At 43.8% G+C, this 20,153-nt stretch overlaps 1 protein-coding gene and 1 non-coding gene across 2 annotated transcripts in view; one reads left to right on the plus strand and one right to left on the minus strand.

Moving 5' to 3' along the window:
• Positions 1 to 20,153, minus strand: part of MTUS1 (microtubule associated scaffold protein 1) — a 159,324-nt gene that overhangs the window by 103,482 nt on the left and 35,689 nt on the right. The window contains exons 2-3 of the mRNA XM_062213423.1: positions 8,098 to 10,340; positions 2,824 to 3,019 (exon numbers count right to left, since the gene is read on the minus strand). Coding sequence (XP_062069407.1) covers positions 2,824 to 3,019; positions 8,098 to 10,191 — 2,290 coding nt within the window. The 5' untranslated portion in view covers positions 10,192 to 10,340. The remainder of the gene's footprint in view (positions 1 to 2,823; positions 3,020 to 8,097; positions 10,341 to 20,153) is intronic.
• LOC133775549 (U6 spliceosomal RNA) lies at positions 13,519 to 13,627 on the plus strand. Its single transcript, XR_009868277.1, has one exon. It is a non-coding gene; the product is annotated as a U6 spliceosomal RNA (small nuclear RNA).

Consider the following 20,153-nt stretch of genomic DNA (forward strand, 5'->3'; position numbering starts at 1 on the left):
CAATTTCCTAATACACAAATGCTTCATTGTCCGGTAAGTGGCAACAGACTCTCCATGATCTAAAGGCACATTGTTTTTGCTTCTTGATTTTTCTGTTCTACATTTAGCTGTATGGTGATGAACCTTCCTGCCTGCCACAACAAACACTTCTCAAGGTACTCTGAGTATCCGAACAAGGTGGTCGCTACCAATTTTGTTAAAAATCTAATACAGCATCACCAAGTTGGTGTTCAGTCCTGGTCAGCCAGGGCTGCTATAGCAATACCACAAACTGGGTGGCTGAAGTTAGACACGCAAATGTATCTTCTAACAGTTCTAGAGTCCAGAAGTCCAAGATCAAGGTGTCGGCCAGTGTGGTTCCCGGTGAGGGCCCTCTTCCTGCTTTGTAGGTAGCTATCTCCTGTGGGGTTTCACATGGTAGAGCGTGCGCTCTGGGTTCTCCCTCTCTTCCTATAAGGCATTTGTCCTGTTGGAGTAGGACCACCTCCTCACAGTCACATTGAGAACTGGGGCTTCTACAGACAAATTTGGGGTAACCCAGACATTCTATCCATAAAAGTTTTCTGTGAAATATAAAACTCAAGTCCAAATCCATCATGTTTCCAGTTCCACTAAATTTTTCTCTATTCATGTACGGAAAACCACCAGACAATACATAATTTTATTTTTTAATTCAGAATGTAAAACCTGAATGCATGACTTAGTTTTCAAGCTCACTGACACAGGATAATAAAAGTTCAACAACTCTCTCCAACTTTTCCCTAAGACTAGACCAATGTACTTTTCCTATAAGACACAGCATTAGGGAGCACATAGCAGAGTATTTTAAAAATGCCTCACTGTTTAGTAGGACCCGTTGCCTACACAAAAGAATTTCATATGTTTTATTTATTTATTTTCATTTACTTGAAAGGTAGAGTTAAAGCAAAAGAAGAGAGAGGGAGAGAGATCTTCCAATCCTGGTTGACTCCCCAAGGTACCACAACAGCCAGGGCCAGGACCAAGCTGAAGCCAGAAGTCAGGAACATAATTCAGGTGTTCCAGAGGGGTGGCAGGAACTTGAGCCATCACCTGCTGCCTCTCAGCAGTGTCCACTAGCAGGAAGATGGTTCAGAAATAGAGCAAGGACTTGAACCCAGGCACTCTGATATGGGATGCAAGTAACCCACACGGCATCTTAACCACTGTGCCACAACGTCCATCCTGAAGTGCATCTTTTTACATGCCCTGGGTATTACCCTAATGCATCACGCAGCCCAGGCAATCACACTGAAAGCAGCCATTACTTGGAAAATCAGGTGAGCTCCAAATTATCTCTACAGTGTTGTGGACTGCAGGAGCTAACACAGCCCTAGATTCTCAAACCCTAACACTTTACAGATGTGGAGGCCGATGCCCAGGGAGGTGAAGGACCTGCTCAGGCAGCTCACAGGGCCAAGTGCAAGCTCACAGGGCTCCTCTCTACAGGCCAGGGTGCAGTGTCCACAGCAACACACGCCACCAAGCCCCTGTGCTCCTGACACCCAGGTCAGAAGGCAGCTCCCCGCCATCTGGCAAAGACAATGAGCCTTTTCTGGCAGCAATGTGAGGACAAAAGCCTCCTCCTCACTCATGCCTTCAGACTGCCCAGTGGTGGCAACATCCAAAATAAAGACCACTGCTTTTTCCCTTGTTCTGCTCTGAATTGATGAACACAGCAGGCTGATGAATTTCTCATTCCCACTCAGCTCCTCCAGGCAATGGAAAGTGAAATGTGCTGCAAATCCCTCTTCTCCCACTCCTACCGCTTCCAGGGTCAGCTCACCCAAACGACACGACCTTGACCTTGGGCCTACATCTCAATGGACAAGCCTTAAGATATTTCCGTGCACCATAGACTTCTCAAGCCAGAGGCTTCATGAAAGGCTTAGAAAATAAAACCTAAGGCTGCTGAGCTGCAGAGAGAGGGAAGGAGAGCCTCCAGGATTGGGTTGGTTTGATGAGTTTCTATCAAACGTTCTCACACGTATGGACACATAACTTGGTCCTTCATAGACCATTCAATAGTCGTTCCTATTTTTATAGGGAACCTACTTCAACTAAATCTATCCGACCCGCCTTTCATCTGCCCAGGGTTGTACCTGCAGAAACAAGGATGCTCCTGGCAGAGTGCTCTCAGTCCACAGGAGCGGCCAGCAGCCTTTTCCTCTCAGCCACTAAGAAACAGGGCTGACTTTTCCATTTCCTGTCCAGATTTCTAGCACAGAGCAATCTGTATGTCTGCCAGATTTGCTAAACACTTCACAGCCACGCTTGAAGCTCTCCAGTTTCATCGTGACTTTAAAACTACGAAGTCCAAAACGCAAGCCAACACAAACAAGAGCTCACGTGAGAGAATTTTCATCCTCGCATCCCTGGAAACATCTCTCAGTAAAATGCAAAGCGCAAAAATAAAATCTCTTCGCGCCGGGTGAGAGGGCACTGTGGATCTGCTCTACAACGGTGAGGTATTATTTAGCAGTTAATCATTTGTAAAAAATGTGTAAGTGAAATGACTCATTTGCAAGAGTCACTCAATTGTCTATGTCTGCATGCACCCTTCTGAGTGGCAGAGAAGTTGGGGCACGCACATCTCTCTCCCCAGCCGCCCTTCCCAACGCCCTGTTGTCATCTTTTTTCCACCTGTCTTGCACAGCAGGACGGCCCACAAAAGGACAAACTGCTTCAGGACAGGATGCGTTAGTCCTATAATCCCAACTGAACTCTGCTCTCCGAGCCTGCCTGACCATGCGCTCCAGTCACTCACCACATGCTGGATGCCCAGCTGAACTCTCAGATTCTTACCGGAACTGGACACCCGCCGGATCCTCTGCGGGGACAAGGCCCGCTCGGAGCCCAGGCTCCGGCCCTCGCTGTTCCGCCGCAGGCAGGAACCAGAAGGCCCCCCTTTGGCTTTGGGGCCAGGTGTTTTCCTCCAACTGCAGGAGTCCGGCTTGGATATGTTCCTCCCCGAGGGGGTCGTAGACTTTGAAGCAGAACCCTGTGAAAAAGAGTTAAGACCTTAGCCTGGATCACAGCTTCCCATTCCATCTCCTTAGGGCATTAGCTCTATGCCAGATACCAGTGTTCAGTTTGCATTTTCATTCTGCAGCAAGTAAAACTCTTCACCATTTGCTCTTCAATTCATCTGAGCAGATCAAGAGCAGCAGTGCCACAAGTCAAGGTCTAGCGGGGCGGGGCGGGTGTCTAGCCACAACACCTGACACCAGGTTCCCTGACAGAGCTCTCGCCATTTTCCTCCTGAGCACACGTTCGTCCTGTGGGTCCTGTTCCCTCCTCACCACGGATTTGCTCTCCCTACATGATCCCGCCCACCGTCCGAATCGCCAGCTTTATGCTGGGGCACCCAAAACCCACACGACCAAGCAAACACTCTCCCCAGAGTTTCCCATGCACTTAGCGTCTTCTGCATAGCCCCGCTGAGCACCTTCAGGCATCTCTACTAAACACTGACAAAAATAACCATGCTGCTGTTTTCATGAATACCATCCTAAATTCAATGCATGTATTGGCTCAGTTACCCCTCACGCTACTGCTCTAGGCTGAGACTTGGACCACACCCCCTTTTACAGAAGGACAGGAAGCACTAAGATTAAGTTGACCTTATCTACAGCTCAAAAGTTGTCTCTTCCATACCACAACACACCCAGGTGCCCAACTTCCACAATGAACACGGCTCTGGGTGCTTTCTTCCTTATCTCCTAAACCCCCTTTTCCAACTGCCCCTGGGTAAGCCAGCACCATTTCTCCTCAGGGTTACTTAAACTGTGTCCTCAAGCCCCTTCTGGTCTCTCTAGCCTCCATTTCACCTTCTACCCTCCCCCACTGAACCCCATCCCCCCACCTCTCTAAAACTCAAATAGGCCTGGCTGGCTTCCCTGGTCCCTCCCGAGAAAGCCGAGGCTTTGTGAGCCACCCGAAGTCCTTTTGGGCATAGCAGGCATGGGCAAGGCAGCCCTGCCATCCTCCTCAGTTCTGTACCCCAGCTCCAGTCACATCCCCTACCTGAAGTCCCCAAAATATCTTCTCGCGTTTCTTCATCTTTCTCAGGGCTATCCCTACAACCGGAACACTTGTCCTTCAACTTCAGGCAAGTGACTAACTTGGCCCCTCCCCTGGAAGCCTTCCTTGGCCACTCCCCAGCATCGCCCTTCTGCACCACAGCAATCTATTTGTATTCCCAACTTGGTCTTGATGTGCCCTGCTGTTGTGCTGTCCAATGTCACCCACCGCACTAGGCACTACATTTGTCCAGGTGCTGGGTCTTTCTTTTCTGTGTACTAACAATCACCTACATAGACATGACACACAGTAGGTGCCCAATAAATATTTCCATTCTACATATAGCAGCGAGAACACTGAAGCTTACACAGACACAAGCTCCAACACCACAAGCTACAGTTTGTATTCTCCCTTGATGTGAGAAGAAAAAGAAATAGTAAGTTGTGTAGAGACTAAGTAAGCTGCTCAAGGCCACCATGCCAGTGAAGGATGGAGCCACACTTGAAACTAGTCTGCGCTTAACCTCATTTTCAATGCAAACATAAAAAAAGCCCTCTGCTGATGAGAGCTGAATTCATACCTTAGATGAGTACAAAACATATGTGCCATATCCCAGGAGAACAGCTGGAGCTCACACTTTAACACTGCAGAACACAGCCTTGGCCAAGAAAGGCAAGAGATGGCACACAAACTAACAAGGGTCTTCTATCTCTGCCTTAAAACTGGCTAAGTTAACCTCTCAGAAAATCCTCTTTCAAAAATGTAAAGCAAATTACTCAATAACTTACAAAGGTGCATCCTCAGCGAACCATGTACTTTGCCTTTCAGAGAGCCAACATTCCACAACATTTTGAAGCTCTCTGGTGTGTGCAGAGCCGAAAGAGTCAGCAGTCAAGTCAGGGGGACCCAAGTTTGAATCTTAACATGACTACTGACCTGCTGGGTAAGTTCTAAGTAACCTCTCTCAAGAACTGAAGTGTAGATTACAATGGCTCTGTTGTTACTGGGAAGAATGACCGACAGTGTCTGTAAAACACCTGCGCGTTTCTGGGAAACTTAAGTGACATAATGTGTGAAAAGGCACCTGGCTCCAGAGCAGGCTCTGAATCAATATCAATTCCTTTCTTCCTATGTAATGCACCACTCCCATTATATAACCCATGAACATAAATATATCATCTCTGTGACCAATTAAAACCAAATCCCTCCTTTCAAATAAGAATATTTCCGAAGGGTCAGATAAACCCTGTCCACCAAAGAGCCATGGAGTTGCAAGAAGCCCAAGGACTCAGTAAAATCAAAGCCTAACTTAACTCAAGACCAACACAGCACATTGACAATGAACATCTCTCCAGGACTGTCTCATCCTTGGTCCAGGGAAGTTGGAGCCCCAGGTATTGCTTTAGTGACCAACAGACACTGGCATTTGTGTAAAGACTACAGTAAGTGAAAGTAAGTACAATGCCAGTGGCCTGTGATGGCTTGTCCAGACCCTTCCCTACCCTCCTTCCCAGGGAACCAGGGAGAACTTGTTAGAGGGGGACTAGCAGGGCCAGCATTGTGGCACAGTGCAGTAAGTAGCAAACAACAACACCAGCATCCTATATAGGTGCCAGTTTAAGACCAAGCCTGCTCTACTTTCAAGCCGGCTCCCTGCTAATGTGCCTAGAAAAGCAGCAGAGGATGGTCCAAGTCCTTGGGCTCCTATCCCCACAGGGGAGACCCAGAAGAACCTCGGGGCTCCTGGCTTTAGCCTGGCCCAGCCCCAGCTGTTGCAGCCATTTGGAGAGAGAACCAGCAGATGGAAGATAGATCTGTTTCTTCTAACTCTATCTTCAAATAAATAAATAATTTTTTTAAAAAAGAGTGGGACTAGCAGAAGAAGAGGACATTGTGCTCAAGACATCATCACAGAGAAAGAATAAGTTTTTATGCCAGTTGATAAGTAAAGGCACCAGTTCTGGGGATATGGGACAGTCCTCTAGGACTTGCAAAGTATGTCACTTCCAACTACGAATCCTAAGAGAAAGACGACTAAGATGAAAAGTGCTACTTCTCTAAGATGTACTGGGCTCCATTTCAACCTGACGCTTCTATGACCAGACTTCAGTACCACATCACGACCCTGGGAAACGAGCTTTCATCCTACATGTGGGAAACAGACAGCTAAGTCTGGGTGCACAGATCAGAAAAGCTTATAGTTCCAAAGTCATACAACCAATTTACAGTCAAGGCAAATGTTGCTTCAAGAAGCTTTCTGCTACTTCTGGTAGCTGGGGACTGACACACACCAAAAGCCTCTCATAAACCGAGGAGGAATAAACATCATCTTTCTGTGTGTATCTCTGAACACCCAACTAATACCACTGGTTAGAATTAGGAGATCACTGAAACTTAGCAAACATTAAAATGCAGTTGACTTCAAGAGAACTTAACGACAAAATCTGAGCTGTGAAATAACAAACTCATTAGGAACCCCTGTGGTATACCATTCTTCCCCACGCACCTTTACTGTGAAGCCAAACACCTCTAAACTGACCCAGCTGAAGACTGCCTTCAGGGTGGTGTGGAGATGAAGAGGGATAAATGCACGGCGGACTCCTGCTGCCCGCCCACCAATGCCCTCACACCCTGCTGGGGTGGCGGCTCGCCCACTCCCTTGTCCTCCTCCCACTGGCTTCCAGTGGGATTTGAGGGGTGTTCCTTCCCTTCTCCCTCCCTTCCCAGTCACGGCTGAGCATTGGCATCCCTCCAGAAAGGCCACAGCTCCCTGTCTGGGGGTCCTTGGTGGCCCTCATGTTCCAGCCAGGCCCCCTGCCCACTTCTGGTCTAGCCTACACATGGAAACAGCCCTAGTGCTGTTACCATCCCAAACGCTGCCCATACCTCTGTAAAATTTCCTTTTATTGAACTTTGCTCAGATCCCCTCACCACCTCCTACAAAAAGAGCACCTGCAGTCTTTTCTAATATCAGCCCCGAAAACAATGACAAAGACATCCTCTGTGGCCCCCACTGCACCCCGAAAAAGCATGTCCAAACAGCCCCTTAGCACGGGACCATGCTGTGGGTTTCATTCCCCTTAGTCACGAGCCCTCCAAGGGAGTGGCTGACTGGCTCACTTCTGCCTCCCCCCCTACCCCTCACCTCACTCCCTTCTGACCCCAGCACAGGCACCCAAGGACAGCCTGTGTGGGGCCAAAAATACACCTAAGTCCCCACTGCCAAAAATAGGGCTGAGAATCAGTACACAAAGTCCAACGGGGCCTGTTTTCAATACTTGGAAAATTAGTTTCTTCACACTATTGTCCAAAACTTATGCGCGGTTGAAGAATCATAACCTCCGAACTGCATATGAGTTTGCTCTGTAAGTAGCACTGTCTAGTCCTCCCCAAGTGTTTGACAGGTGCTACAGAAAACATGCTGCCTTTCCACTATCCACACGTGAAGTGGAGTTTCTTTATTCTGTGTACCAGAAGTCAATGCATCTGGACTGCAGGAGACCTTGGACATTCACCGTCCAGTCCTTTCCCTCTTGGGTCTCAAGGACTTCCTGGCCCAAAGTGACATTTGCTGGTCAGAAGCAAGCACTCAACTCACAGGAGAGGGCTCTACTTCCCAGGGTAGAACCCAGAAGTTATTTTTATGCCGATATGTTTACTAGCACCACCTAGCCATTTCTTAAATGGGGTACATGTCAAAGTTTATAAACAAACCTTTTTTTTTTTTCCAAAAACAATGAAATATAACCTGATTGTATTAGGTATAACTCCAAATAACTATTCTACAATATTGAAGTCCTTTGTTCTTTTAACATACTATTAAAAGGAACATTGACACTTGGCACAAAACACTTAAACAGAGGACTTTCCTTCAGCATGCACATTTGTGACATTGTTATCTATTAACACACTCATCTGTCCTAAGAAAGAACTCCTGAAAGCAAATCTACACACCTAGTTCTGCAGTATTATTGATTTCTAATGGCCAACTAAATGCTAATACGTCTGAGCTTACTTCCCATTCCCTCCCTCAAGAACCCCCAAAATTTCACTCACCAAAAACAGAGAACCATATTCAAAAGTCTCATTGAGGATTTCCTTTTTTAGCTCTTGTTTTTCCACAGGTGCCTCATTTTCTTTTTCACCCTTCTTTTCAGGGCTAATCCTATCGACACTGGAGACACACGTCATTTCCGAACATTCCGCACTTTCCATTTTAACAGGCAGTATGCCTTTGATCTTCTGCAAAAATGCAGCCACGGACCCAGTCTCACACGCTGGGTTAGAAGAACTTGCTTTGTCAACATCTTCCTGATTCGATTTCACAGCAGATGTTGTTCTTGGAACCTTGTGCGAAGCATTTTTAGAATGAGTTGTAACATGCACAGCCTGGCTAGTAATGAGTTTATTAAATTGCTGCTTATGCATCTTGTTAGTTAGGATTTCTGCTTTTGTGTCTGCATTTAAGTCAGGTCTTGGAGTTTTGCTCAGAACTGTCAACTGTCTTGTGGAAGACACGGATGAGGGTGATGAGCCATTGGTCAACTGAGGTTTGGGTGTGACCCTTGATAAAGCAGCATCTTTGGACTGCAACACTGGTCTAGACATAACTTTGGCTTTGACGTTCTTGAAGTTTGGTCTTGGGTAGCTTATAATTTCAGTTCTTCTAACTTTGCTGCCTATAGGTGTATTTGTTTTGGCTGTTGATTTTCCTGGACTAGATTTAGGCATATTGATGGGTGTCCCCTTCAAGTCTGGTAAATTTGTAAACTCTCGGTTATTCTTTCCCACTGTATTACATTTCTCTGTTGCTCCAACAGGAGGAATGGAAAATTTTGCATTTGTGTGTTCTAGAATTGGTGTTGACATGCAAACACAGTTATCTGTGTTAAAGACAATATCATTTGCATCCCAAGTCAATTCCAGTGATGAAATCACCTTCTGTCCTGGTGGGCTACTTAGTATCAATTCTGTGGTCTGATTTAGGGGTCTCAAATCCTTTTCATTAGAGGCACTTTGTGTATCCTCAATCACAGTGACTTCATGCTGAGAGTTCAACACTTGGGCTTTACTTTTATCAAAAGTTGGCACCAATAAAGGGCATTCATAATCAATAAGACAATTAGACACTGTTTCTCTTAGATTTTGGCCCATTTCCTTTGGCCCACATGAGCTCTGTGAATGTGTCTCACTATTTGGTTCATCTTTAGACAAACAAAAGACCTCTTGTAATGCAGATCTACTGGGGACTTCCACACCATCAGAAACTGGTGTTAGAGCTTGTATCTCTTTTTCTCCAACTAGTTTTTGCTGTGATCCATCTGTGTACTCACTGGTGACCTTTCCTGAAGAATACTGACACTGATTTCCAAAATCTGGAACCACAACCTCAGTTTGCATCATCACATCAGAGAATGCTGTGTGAGTTTTATCTTGGGTCTCTGATGGGGTGGCTTCAGGGTTTTCAAAGACCTCTTTTTCATAACTAGTTTCTCTCACACGCAGCCTGTCAGATTGGGAAGATGTCCAAGTGGAAGAGGATAAAGAAGATGTATTTCCAATTCTCATTCTGGTAGGTTGCAGACTTCCAGTGGTGAGCAAAGACTGATGATTTTCAATGGCATGATGAGATACAAAGGTGCAGTTAACTTTCTCCACTCTTGAGTCAAATGTTTGGTTTAGCTCCAAGTCAGTAGGGTAGTCTGTACAGCTCAAACCACTGTTAGATTTCCACACAAAAGGTAGAGATGGCTCAACACACTGTTCCTGAACTGCTTCTAGGGGATCACAGCCGTTGTGTGGGTAGTTGGGCTCCTCTGTATTCCCAAGGATGGAAGACTGGCATGCGGAAACTTCATGCATATGTAACACCCGATTCCTAATGAAATCACTTGAAGACTTTTGGTGATCAAGTATTTCAACACACTGATGGTTGTAAGAAATATTTTCACCACTGTCCACAGCAGGGCTGGTTTCAAACTCCACCAGCATGTCATCCGGGCTGGCAGAATTCCAGCTCACAGTGTTGGTTGATGATTGTTGCGTAGAGGGTAACTGTTGGTCATATACATGTGTATTTCCACTTTTATCACTGAGAAATAAGGGTTGTAGTTCACCTCCTGTCTTGTCATCTGAATTATCATCATTCATCCTGGATATGAACTTTAAACCTCTGCTGTTTTATTTCTTCTTCAATTTCATACAAGAGAGAAGGAAAAACAGTCCATCTCCAAAGTTCAAAGCACTGTTGAATACTTCGAAGTCTCACATGCAGTCAAGTTGAATTGATTTGCTGTTCCCTGGAAGAAATAAAGTGTTTAACTCAAGTACACATTAGGGAAAGCAACGGGTCACCCCTTGACTAACTTAACCACTTTATTTTCACATTAAGAACACACAACCATTGATACAGGTAATTCAATTATCATAGGTAATCTACCACTCGCTCTTATACACATGCTGTTATTTGCAAAGGCAAAATGGTACATGGAGATACTGCTAACGTTGTCCCTGTGACTGTCTTCCTAGATGACAGAACTCCTCTCCACTCCCAGGGACTCTTGTAAAAGAGAAGGAAGCTAAATCGACCAGCAGAGTCTGCCCCCTGTTGGTTGACAGAGTGACTATCAATATTCGTTTGCCTGGAACAATCCCAACTCATGTCTGCTGTCCCAGCATAATTAGTGGCCCTTTCATTCCCAGAAGGGGTCCCAGGGTTTCCATGGAGAGTGACTGCTGGACAGACCAGGCAGGTCCAGCAAATAAGCTAAAAAAAATCACTGAAGATTTAGAGAGTTAGAACTCTCCTTCACCATCTTCATTCTTATCTTAAACATACACAATATCCAAACTGAACAGAAAAAAGGTTGATTAGAAAATATTGCAGAGGTACTTCGTTGGAGGTTCCTTTGAAATGTTAAAGAGTGGATTGAACTGTATGCATAACCCATATGTTGAAGTCTAACCCCCCATATGTAGCTTTACTGGAGACAGCAACTCCAAGGCAGTGTTTCACAGTAAATGAAGTTATCAGGGTGGGGCCGACCAGACAGAACAGGCTCCTTCCTTCTCCCTCTCCCCCACCCCGTGTTAGGACCCAGTGAAAACGCAGCTGTCTACAAACAAGGAAGATGCTCTCACCAGAAACCAAACCCCCCAAAAATCCCGATCTTAGACTTTCCAGCCTCCAGAATTGTGAGAAAATAAATCTCTGTTGCTTACGCCATTCAGTCTATGATATTTTGTTATGGCAGCCTGGGCCAACTAAGATACCATATGATCCAGAAATCGTACTCCTAAGCATCTACTAAAGATAAGTGGAAACAAGTTCACACAAAAACAGGTACACAAATGTACATGACTCTTCACTGAAGCACTGATTGATAACAGCCCAAAGCAGAAACAACTAAAATGTCCATCAACTGGCAAGCAGATAACAAATGCTGTATAAAGCATACAAGGGAATGTTATATGGCGATTGAAATGAATACAATATTGATACATAACGTGGATCGAGTGTCACAACTTGAAAACACTGTACTAAGTATTGTCACAAAAGACTACACCTTATATGGTACAGTCTACATGAAATGTTCAGACAGGCAACTTGAGACAGGCACAGGAGTGTTTCTCTAAGGCTGGGAAAGGGAGAAGGAGAAGGAAATGGAGAATGGTTGCTAACTGGGATGATGATTCTTCTGGAGGTAATAAAAAGGTTCTAAAATTAAGTAATGATGGGGCTGGCGCTGTGGTACAGCAGGTTAACGCCCTGGCCTGAAGTGCCGGCATCCCATATGGACGCAGGTTCAAGACCCGGCTGCTCCTCTTCTGATCCAGCTCTCTGCTATGGCCTGGGAAGGCAGTGGAGGATGGCTCAAGTCTTTGGGCCTCTGCACCCACATGCGAGACCTCGAGGAAACTCCTGGCTCCTGGCTTTGGATCAGCGCAGCTCCAGCCATTGCAGCCAATTGGGGAGCGAACCAACAACAGATGGAAGACTTCTCTCTCTCTCTCTCTGCCTCTGACTTTCAAATAAAATAATTTTTTTTAAATTCTTTTAAAAAAAAGTAATGATAACTGCACAAGGCTATAAATATATAGAGAAAACTATTGAATAAAACACTTTTAAACACCCACATTTTCAAGTCCAAGCATTTTTTTTAAAAAAAACTAAAAGTTGACTAAGCACTTCAGTTTGACGAAATGCGTAAGAAAGATCCAAATGTTCAAGTTTGAACTACAAGTAAGGCATTCATTAGAACTGGCTTTCTAACCCCAGGATACACTGTCAATCAGATGTCACAGTGCTCTTCTGTATAACATTCCTGATGGGGGAAAATGATACTCTATATGTGACCTATAAATTTCTGAACTGAGAGTAGATCTCATTTTCCTATTTTGCAATCTTTTCTGTGTTCAAGTTTCAGTGACCTGAATAAAAGCAGAAAAATAGGAACTTGACAGATCAGTATCCTCACACTAACAGTGCTCTGTGTGTTTCTGACCCATCCTTGACTGGGATTAAAAAAAAAAGACTGAAATGTTCATCAACAGCATTTGTGTGCAACACACACAGAGACACTCAAAAAGAGATTCTGAATTCTAAAGGAAGTGCTGCATGATTTATACATTGATAGAAACTGTCTATCAGTCAACTCTTTAAGATTTATTTACTTATTTAAAAGTCAGAGTTACACACAGAGAGGAGAGGCAGAGAGAGAGAGGTCTTCTATTTGCTGGGTCACTCCCCAACTGGCTGCAATTGCTGGAGCTGTGCTCATCTGAAGTCAGGAGCCTGGAGCTTCTTCTGGGTCTCCCACATGGGTTCAGGGGCCCAAGGATTTGGGCCATCTTCTACTGCTTTCTCAGGCCATAGCAGAGAGCTGGATCTGAAGAGGAGCAGCTGGGACTCGAACCACTGCCCATATGGGATGCAGGCACTGTAGGCGGCAGCTTCACCTGCTATGCCACAGCACCAGCCCTGATCAGTCAACTCTTTAATAGCTAAAATCAATTCCTTTTAAACTAAAGAATTCCTGAAGTAACAGATTATTGCCAATACCTTAAAAAGATTAATATTTTTAATTCTGTGGTCTAAAATATATTCATGCAAAATGGTTTAAGAGTTATCTATCTACATATCTATTTATAAGGCAGAGTGACACAGAGAGAGGGAGAAACAGAAAAGGATCTTCCATCTGCTGATTTACTCTCCAAATGCCCAGAACAGCTGAGAGTGTGCCAGGTTGAAGCCAGGAGCCAGGAACCCAATTACTTGGGTCATCATCTACTACCTCCCCAGGCACATGAGCAGGAAGCTGGGGAAGTAGAGTGGCAGAGACTCAAACCGGCACTCTGATATGGGATATGGGTATCCCAAAAGGTGGCTTAACCTGCTGGGCCACAGTGCTCACCCTTCTTGCAAAATGTTTAAATCAGAAGTATGTTTATTCAGTTTTAGACTTCTCCGCATGGGGTATAATTTCCAAAAGTATTAAATATGCCACATTTTGGAACGATACAGAGAAGATTAGCATGGCCCCTGCACAAGGATGACACGCAAATTTGTGAAGCATTCCATTAAAAAAAAAAAAAGCCACATTTTGAGCTTCCATGAAGGCCAATACTCATTTAAAAGATTTTGGGATAAGCAAATATAAGAAAAGCTCACTGCAAATATGAGCACTTAGCATAATCTTATAAGTAATTTGTCTTTATAGTCATCAGGCTAAATTAATACTTTCTAATCACTTAAGTCCTCATTTACAAAGTACATAAAAGATGATTTATATTATATATACATATATATATATATAAACTGAGTATAAAGTAAATTACATTACCAGTCCCATGTTATCCAGTTTTTGATTTGTTTCCAATATATCGCTTATAACTAACACTAAAAAGATGATTTCTCTGGAAAAACTTCCTAGGAATAAAAACATTCAAAGGATATGATTACTTTAAGATTATTTATACAGTTTGTCACATTGGTAAGTGAACAAAAGGAGAAGGATCTTACATATATGCTGAGATATGTATATAACAGATACTCACATATCACCCGAGTTTTGCTTTGAAAGCTTATGCATTTTGTTCAGTGTCGTCTCAATCGTTTTCGAAGTCTAATAAGACATTTTTAATTGCTTTGAAATGCCACTGCAGTTACGACCAAATCTTCTAGATTTACAAACCAAAGGTTTACAAGAGTAACAGGCAAAGAACCCACCAACCACTCAACTTTCACGTTGACTGTTTAGGACACTTGGGCTTATGATTTTTTTCAATTCACAAAAACAAATTCAAATTGGAGAGTAAAGCTATTCTTAAAAACCCCCAAAATGTATTCATAGAAAATACTTGACAGTTTTTTATTCAATTTGAAAAAAATTTACTGGAGTCTTCTTTGACCTTTATAGATACGAATTAAAAATTAGTGTTACAGAGCCTTGGATACCTCGAAGTTTCTGCAGTTGAGCTCATAATTCCAGGATTAGCTGGAGGATCAACTGCACCCTTCACTAAAGAAAACAATGGCTTCCAGTCACCATCACCATGATGAAAAAGCCATAGACAGGAAAAGTTTGACCAACCTTCCCTCCAAAGTTTATCAAGGGTCTGGCACTGTGGCATAAGTTAAGTCTCAGCCTACGGCATCGGCATCCCATATGGGTTCCAGTTCGAGTTCCAGCTGCTCCACTTCTGACCCAGCTCCCTGCTAATGGCCTGGGAAAGCAGTGGAGGATGGCCTAAGTACTTGGGCCTCTGCACCCCCATGGGAGACCCAGAAGAAGCTCCTTGCTCCTGGCTTCAGTTCCAAAACCTACACTAAGTAAACTGAAAATAGATCTTTGTAAAAATTGAGTGGGAATAGGAGGAGGAGGGGGAAGAAAGGTGGGAGCATGGGCGGGAGGGAGGGTAGGGTAGGAAGTATCACTGTGTTCCTAAATCTGCATATATGAAATACATGAAACTTGTAAACAAGTAAAATTTAAAAGGGTTTATCAAAAAAGCTAAAAATTACCCATTTTGTCTTCAGGCCAATTTCATTGCTCTCCTACTTTAAAAACAGTGCTCCAGCTTCCCCTGTCTGACACAAGGCTCATGGAAACTGCATTACTAAACAGCCATGCAGGAATTTCAAAACTGCTTTGCACTAAGAGAAACTTCTCTCTCAATCCCATTTTCCATGAATATTTGCAGTACCCTTGCATCTTCTGACTTAATCTCACCTGAGTCAGTAAGCAAAATTTTCTTGTTCCTGTAGTTTTAATGTAATTTATGAAATCTTCCAAGCAACTGTCCCAAACATGTTTTACTAAAGAAAATGAGAGCGTTAAAAATACAGGGTGCAGGGGGATAGACAAGGAGAGAGGGAAGGAGGGAGGGAGAGAGACTTGAATTCAGTCATCCACACTCAAAAGATAATTTCTCAAATTTCTTTTCAGTAGTATCATATACCAGAACAAAAAAATAAAAAATAAAAGCAGTACCAAGCCTCCTTTTTAAGAGAATCACATGGGTAAGAAAGATTTGTCTAAAATGTCTTCTGTGGAAAAAGAGAACAAACTCCTCACTTACTAAGATTTGGGAATATAATAGGGCGACTCCTCTTGAATAAAAGATGTTACTAGAAGGTATGTTCATAATGATTTACATGGTGAAAATTGATAAATATGTACTAGAAGGAGTGATCAAAGAAAATAACAGTATTACCTTTGAGTCATAATCTTGACATCTTTGGAAAAAATAAGACTACTTTCTACATCTTAGCTGAAGAAATTCTTTATTCTCCAAAGATAAAAATCAATTACTTCTTACAGTGAAAAACCGAATCTTTATCATTTTCATTAAATAATTATAATGGAATTTATCGTTATATAATTGCTGTTCATTAAAATAATTATAATGGCATTCATTGTTATCATATAATCGCTTGAAGAAATATGAGATCCAATTCAAACTTCGCCATTTTACAAAGGAGAAAACCACCTCTGAGAAATAAAGTGCCTGACATGGCCAGGTCATTGTTACTACCAGATTCCCATTAGGCAATCTAATAGTTATATACTAGAACTGTGCCTTAGTTGGCCTACTGAACTGGAAACTCAACAGAGGCTCTTCTGTGTCAGGATTTATCTTCTACATCTTCCTACTACCCACAATGTATAGCCCAGTAAAATGAATTTAACACAGCTCAAGTTGCTACACTATAATTATGGAATAAAGAATTTGACTCCATGGGCCAGTGCTATAGTGTAGTGGGTAAAGCCACCGCCTGCAGTGTTGGCATCCTATATGGGCACGAGTTCAAGTTCTGGCTGTTCCACTTCTGATCCAGCTCTCTGCTATGGCCTGGGAAAGCAGTGGAAGATGGCCCAAGTCCTTGGGCCCCTGCACTCTGAGATACCAGAAAAATATCCTGGCTTCTGCCTTCAGATCGGCTCAGCTCCAGCCATTGCTGCCATTTGAAGAGTGAACCAGCAGATGGAAGACCTTTCTTTCTGTCTCTCCCTCTCTGTCTTTAATTGTGCCTCTCGAATAAATAAATAAACCTTAAAAAAAATTTTCACTCCAAAAGTCAAAAGTAGCTTCATTACTTCATTTACCATGTCAAAGTTCATTTTACTCTTTATGGCAACATATAGGATGTCCATCTTTTTAAGATGTGAATATAAGTAGTTGTGATTTATAGTTTCCAAATCATAAGATTACATCATTCTACTTAAAAGTTAAGAATTCACAAATCATAACAGCAATTTAACTCCCTAGGCTGTAAAACCCCAAATGCCACCTCCTCTTTAACTTGCTCTCAATTTTTAAAAAGGGGCTGGTGCTATGATGCAGTGGGTTAACCCTACACGGTTGCTACTTCGAGTCTCGGCTGGTCTACTTCTGATCCAGCCTCCCAGTAATGTACCTAGGAAGGCAGCGGAGGATGCCCCAAGTGCTTGGGCCACTGTACCCACATGGGAGACACAGAGGAAGCCTGTGCCTGGCCCACTTCTAGCTGCTGTGGCCATTTATAATGAATCAGTAGATGGAAGTGTGCACTTGTACGTTAACTCTGCCTCTCAAATAAATCAATCTTTAAAATAAAAATTAAAAATACAACACTGGCATATTATCTAAGCTACAAAATTTTATTCTAAAGTCATAAATAAAGCAATCAAGTGATGGATGGTTTGGCCTAGGGGTTAAGGTGCTGGAGTCACCTGTGTCCCATATGGGAGCACCAAGGTTGGAGTCCTTGCTCTGCTCCCGATTCCAGCTTCTGGTTATCGCAGACCCTGATGGCTCAAGTGGTTGGGTCCCTCCCACAACACAGGACACCTAGACTGAGTCCCCAACTCTGGCTTCGGCCTGACCCTGCCCTAATCATAGCAGGCACTGGGAATGAACCAATAGATGGGAGCTCATGTCTATAAACCATTCACATGAAATAATTAAAATCTAAGTAATTGAACCACAAAAATCATCAGTATGTTGTTAATATTGTAAGTCTCTTCCACCTATTAAAACCATTCAAGGAGCTAATAGTTTTGCCCTAAGCCTCAGCTTATTCCTACTTTCACAATTCAGACTTAAATTATTCAATTGGCTCCTGCAGTGCCATTTTTGACAAATTCAACCACGCACCAAGTTTAGTGAGGCAAATCTTACACCTAGGAACCCAGTATGAGCACATTTAGCAGGCAGTTTCCAAAAAGCATAATGATTCCCCATGAGACTATTTAACAAGATGTTGTGGCTGTTACATCTTTTTAATTTTCATTTTATTTGGAAGGAAGAAGATCTCCCATTTGGTTTACTCCCCAGATGCTCTCAACATCCAAAGTTGTTAGGTCAGGCCTAAGTCAGAATCGAGGAACTCAGAATCTCCCACATGAATGGCAGGAACCCAACTACTCGAGCCACGATCTGTGGCTTCCCAAGGTGCACATTAGAAGTGGAGAGGCTGGGACTTGAATCATGTCAACAGGAGGAAGCTACATTTGATTTTAGTGATTTGCAAAATGGAAGGGTATATAGGTAATACAACAGAGTTACACTTTAATTTTTAAAAATAAGCATAAATAAAAAATCACATTCTTCTATGATATGTCTGACTTCAGCGTGCATGCAAATCAACGGCTTCTGGTAAAAAAAAAAATAAGATTCGGTAGTCTGTGGTAGAGTCTGAGATTCTGTATTTCTAAATCCCTGCTGATACAGAGGCTTTTGATCCATGGACCACTTTGGAATAACAAAGAAGTAGCATAGTCTTTGAGCAAAGAACTGAACAGATTTGAGACACTGGCAGCCCTCATGGCTAGTTGCCTTCACATTCAGCTGTATCATTTCCAACTAACTAGGAACAGACTTTCCTACCTATAACCTCTCGGTTTTCGTGTTTTTGAACTTTCTTCTCAGAGGGCTACCCACCCCAACCTACAGAGAATACCTGCACACATTCACACTTTGGATAGACTGTTGCTTGTATCCCATGTAGGTTTATCCTACCACATGGAGGAGCTTAATTCAAGTAATGCTGCTACTTTTTCTGTCCTTTTACTCACTCCACCCAGGAAAAGTGACAATGCAATTTTTTTTTTTAAGATTTTATTTATTTGAAAGAGAGTTACGGAGAGAGGTAGAGACAGAGAGAGAGGTCTTCCATCCACTGGTTCACTCCCCAAATGGCCACAACGGCCAGAGTTGTGCCAATCCGAAGCCAGGAGCTTCTTTCGGGTCTCCCACATGGGTGCAGGGGCCCAAGGACTGGGGCCATCTTCTACTGCTTTCCCAGGCCATAGCAGAGAGCTGGATCGGAAGTGGAGCAGCCGGGACTAGAATCGGTGCCCATATGGGATGCTGGCGCTTCAAGCCAGGGCTTTAACCCACTGTGCCACAGCACCAGCCCTAACAATGCAATTTTTAAATCTAGGAGGAATGAATTGCACAAGTCCAGAACAGTCCAACACCCTCTTTCTCTAGGAATGAACTGCCCCCCCCCCCCAAGCCAAGACTGGGTCTTGAGGGAGGTATTCACACGAGGCACCTAATGTAAGACAGGGCCACTGAGGCCATCCTGGAACCCTGGGACAAGGAAATTTTGAGTACTACTGACCCTGTCATTCATTATATTTTTGATATTTTGTTCATAATGCATTTTTCCTTCATTCTAATTTTTTTAAGATCCTGTGTTAGTTGATATTTTGCTCACCTTGATATTTTGTATTCATTCTAATTTTTAAAAATGCATTAAATGTTAACTTGACCAGTGAGGTTCTGCGGACACCCCTTAATTCCAGACCCAAAGGTGTCTTGTTTGCCTCATCTTAGTCCTGGCCCTGCTGCCCATTGCACAGGCTCTACTCTGTAGCCCCAGGAGTAGCCCCATCTCTACAGTAGAGGGGAAGAGGACATCTCCCACACACTTCTGTCCCTCAAGCCAGCTTTCCTTGGAACTCAGATGTCAAAGTAGAAATGAATTCTATAATTACGGAATCTAGCTATAATTCATTTAGAATAATCTATCCAATTTGTTCTTTTTCTCATTTCTCAAATAGTTCATAACTAGAGAGAGGAAAAAGATAGGCGGCTGGCGCTGTGGCTTAACAGGCTAATCCTCTGCCTTGCGGCGCTGCCACACTGGGTTCTAGTCCCAGTTGGGGCGCCAGATTCTATCCCGGTTGCCCCTCTTCCAGGCCAGCTCTCTGCTATGGCCCAGGAAGGCAGTGGAGGATGGCCCAAGTCCTTGGGCCCTGCACCCGCATGGGAGACCAGGAGAAGCACCTGGCTCCTGGCTTCGGATCAGCGCAATGCGCCGGCCGCAATAGCCATTGGAGGGTGAACCAATGGCAAAAAGGAAGACCTTTCTCTCTGTCTCTCTCTCTCACTATCCACTCTGCCTGTCAAAAAGAAAAAAAAAAAGAAAGAAAGAAAAAGATAGGAATCATATCCAAAAAAGAGTTATCAACCAGTCCTGAAAGTGTGCTGGGGCTGGCACCACTGCCTGCAGTGCCGGCATCCCATAAGGGCACTGGTTCAAGTCCCGGCTGCTCCACCTCCAATCCAGCTCTCTGCTATGACCTGGGAAAGCAGTGGAAGATGGCCCAAGTCCTTGGGCC

This window comes from Lepus europaeus, chromosome 16 (genome assembly GCF_033115175.1).
Source record: "Lepus europaeus isolate LE1 chromosome 16, mLepTim1.pri, whole genome shotgun sequence".
Taxonomy (NCBI): Eukaryota; Metazoa; Chordata; class Mammalia; order Lagomorpha; family Leporidae; genus Lepus; species Lepus europaeus.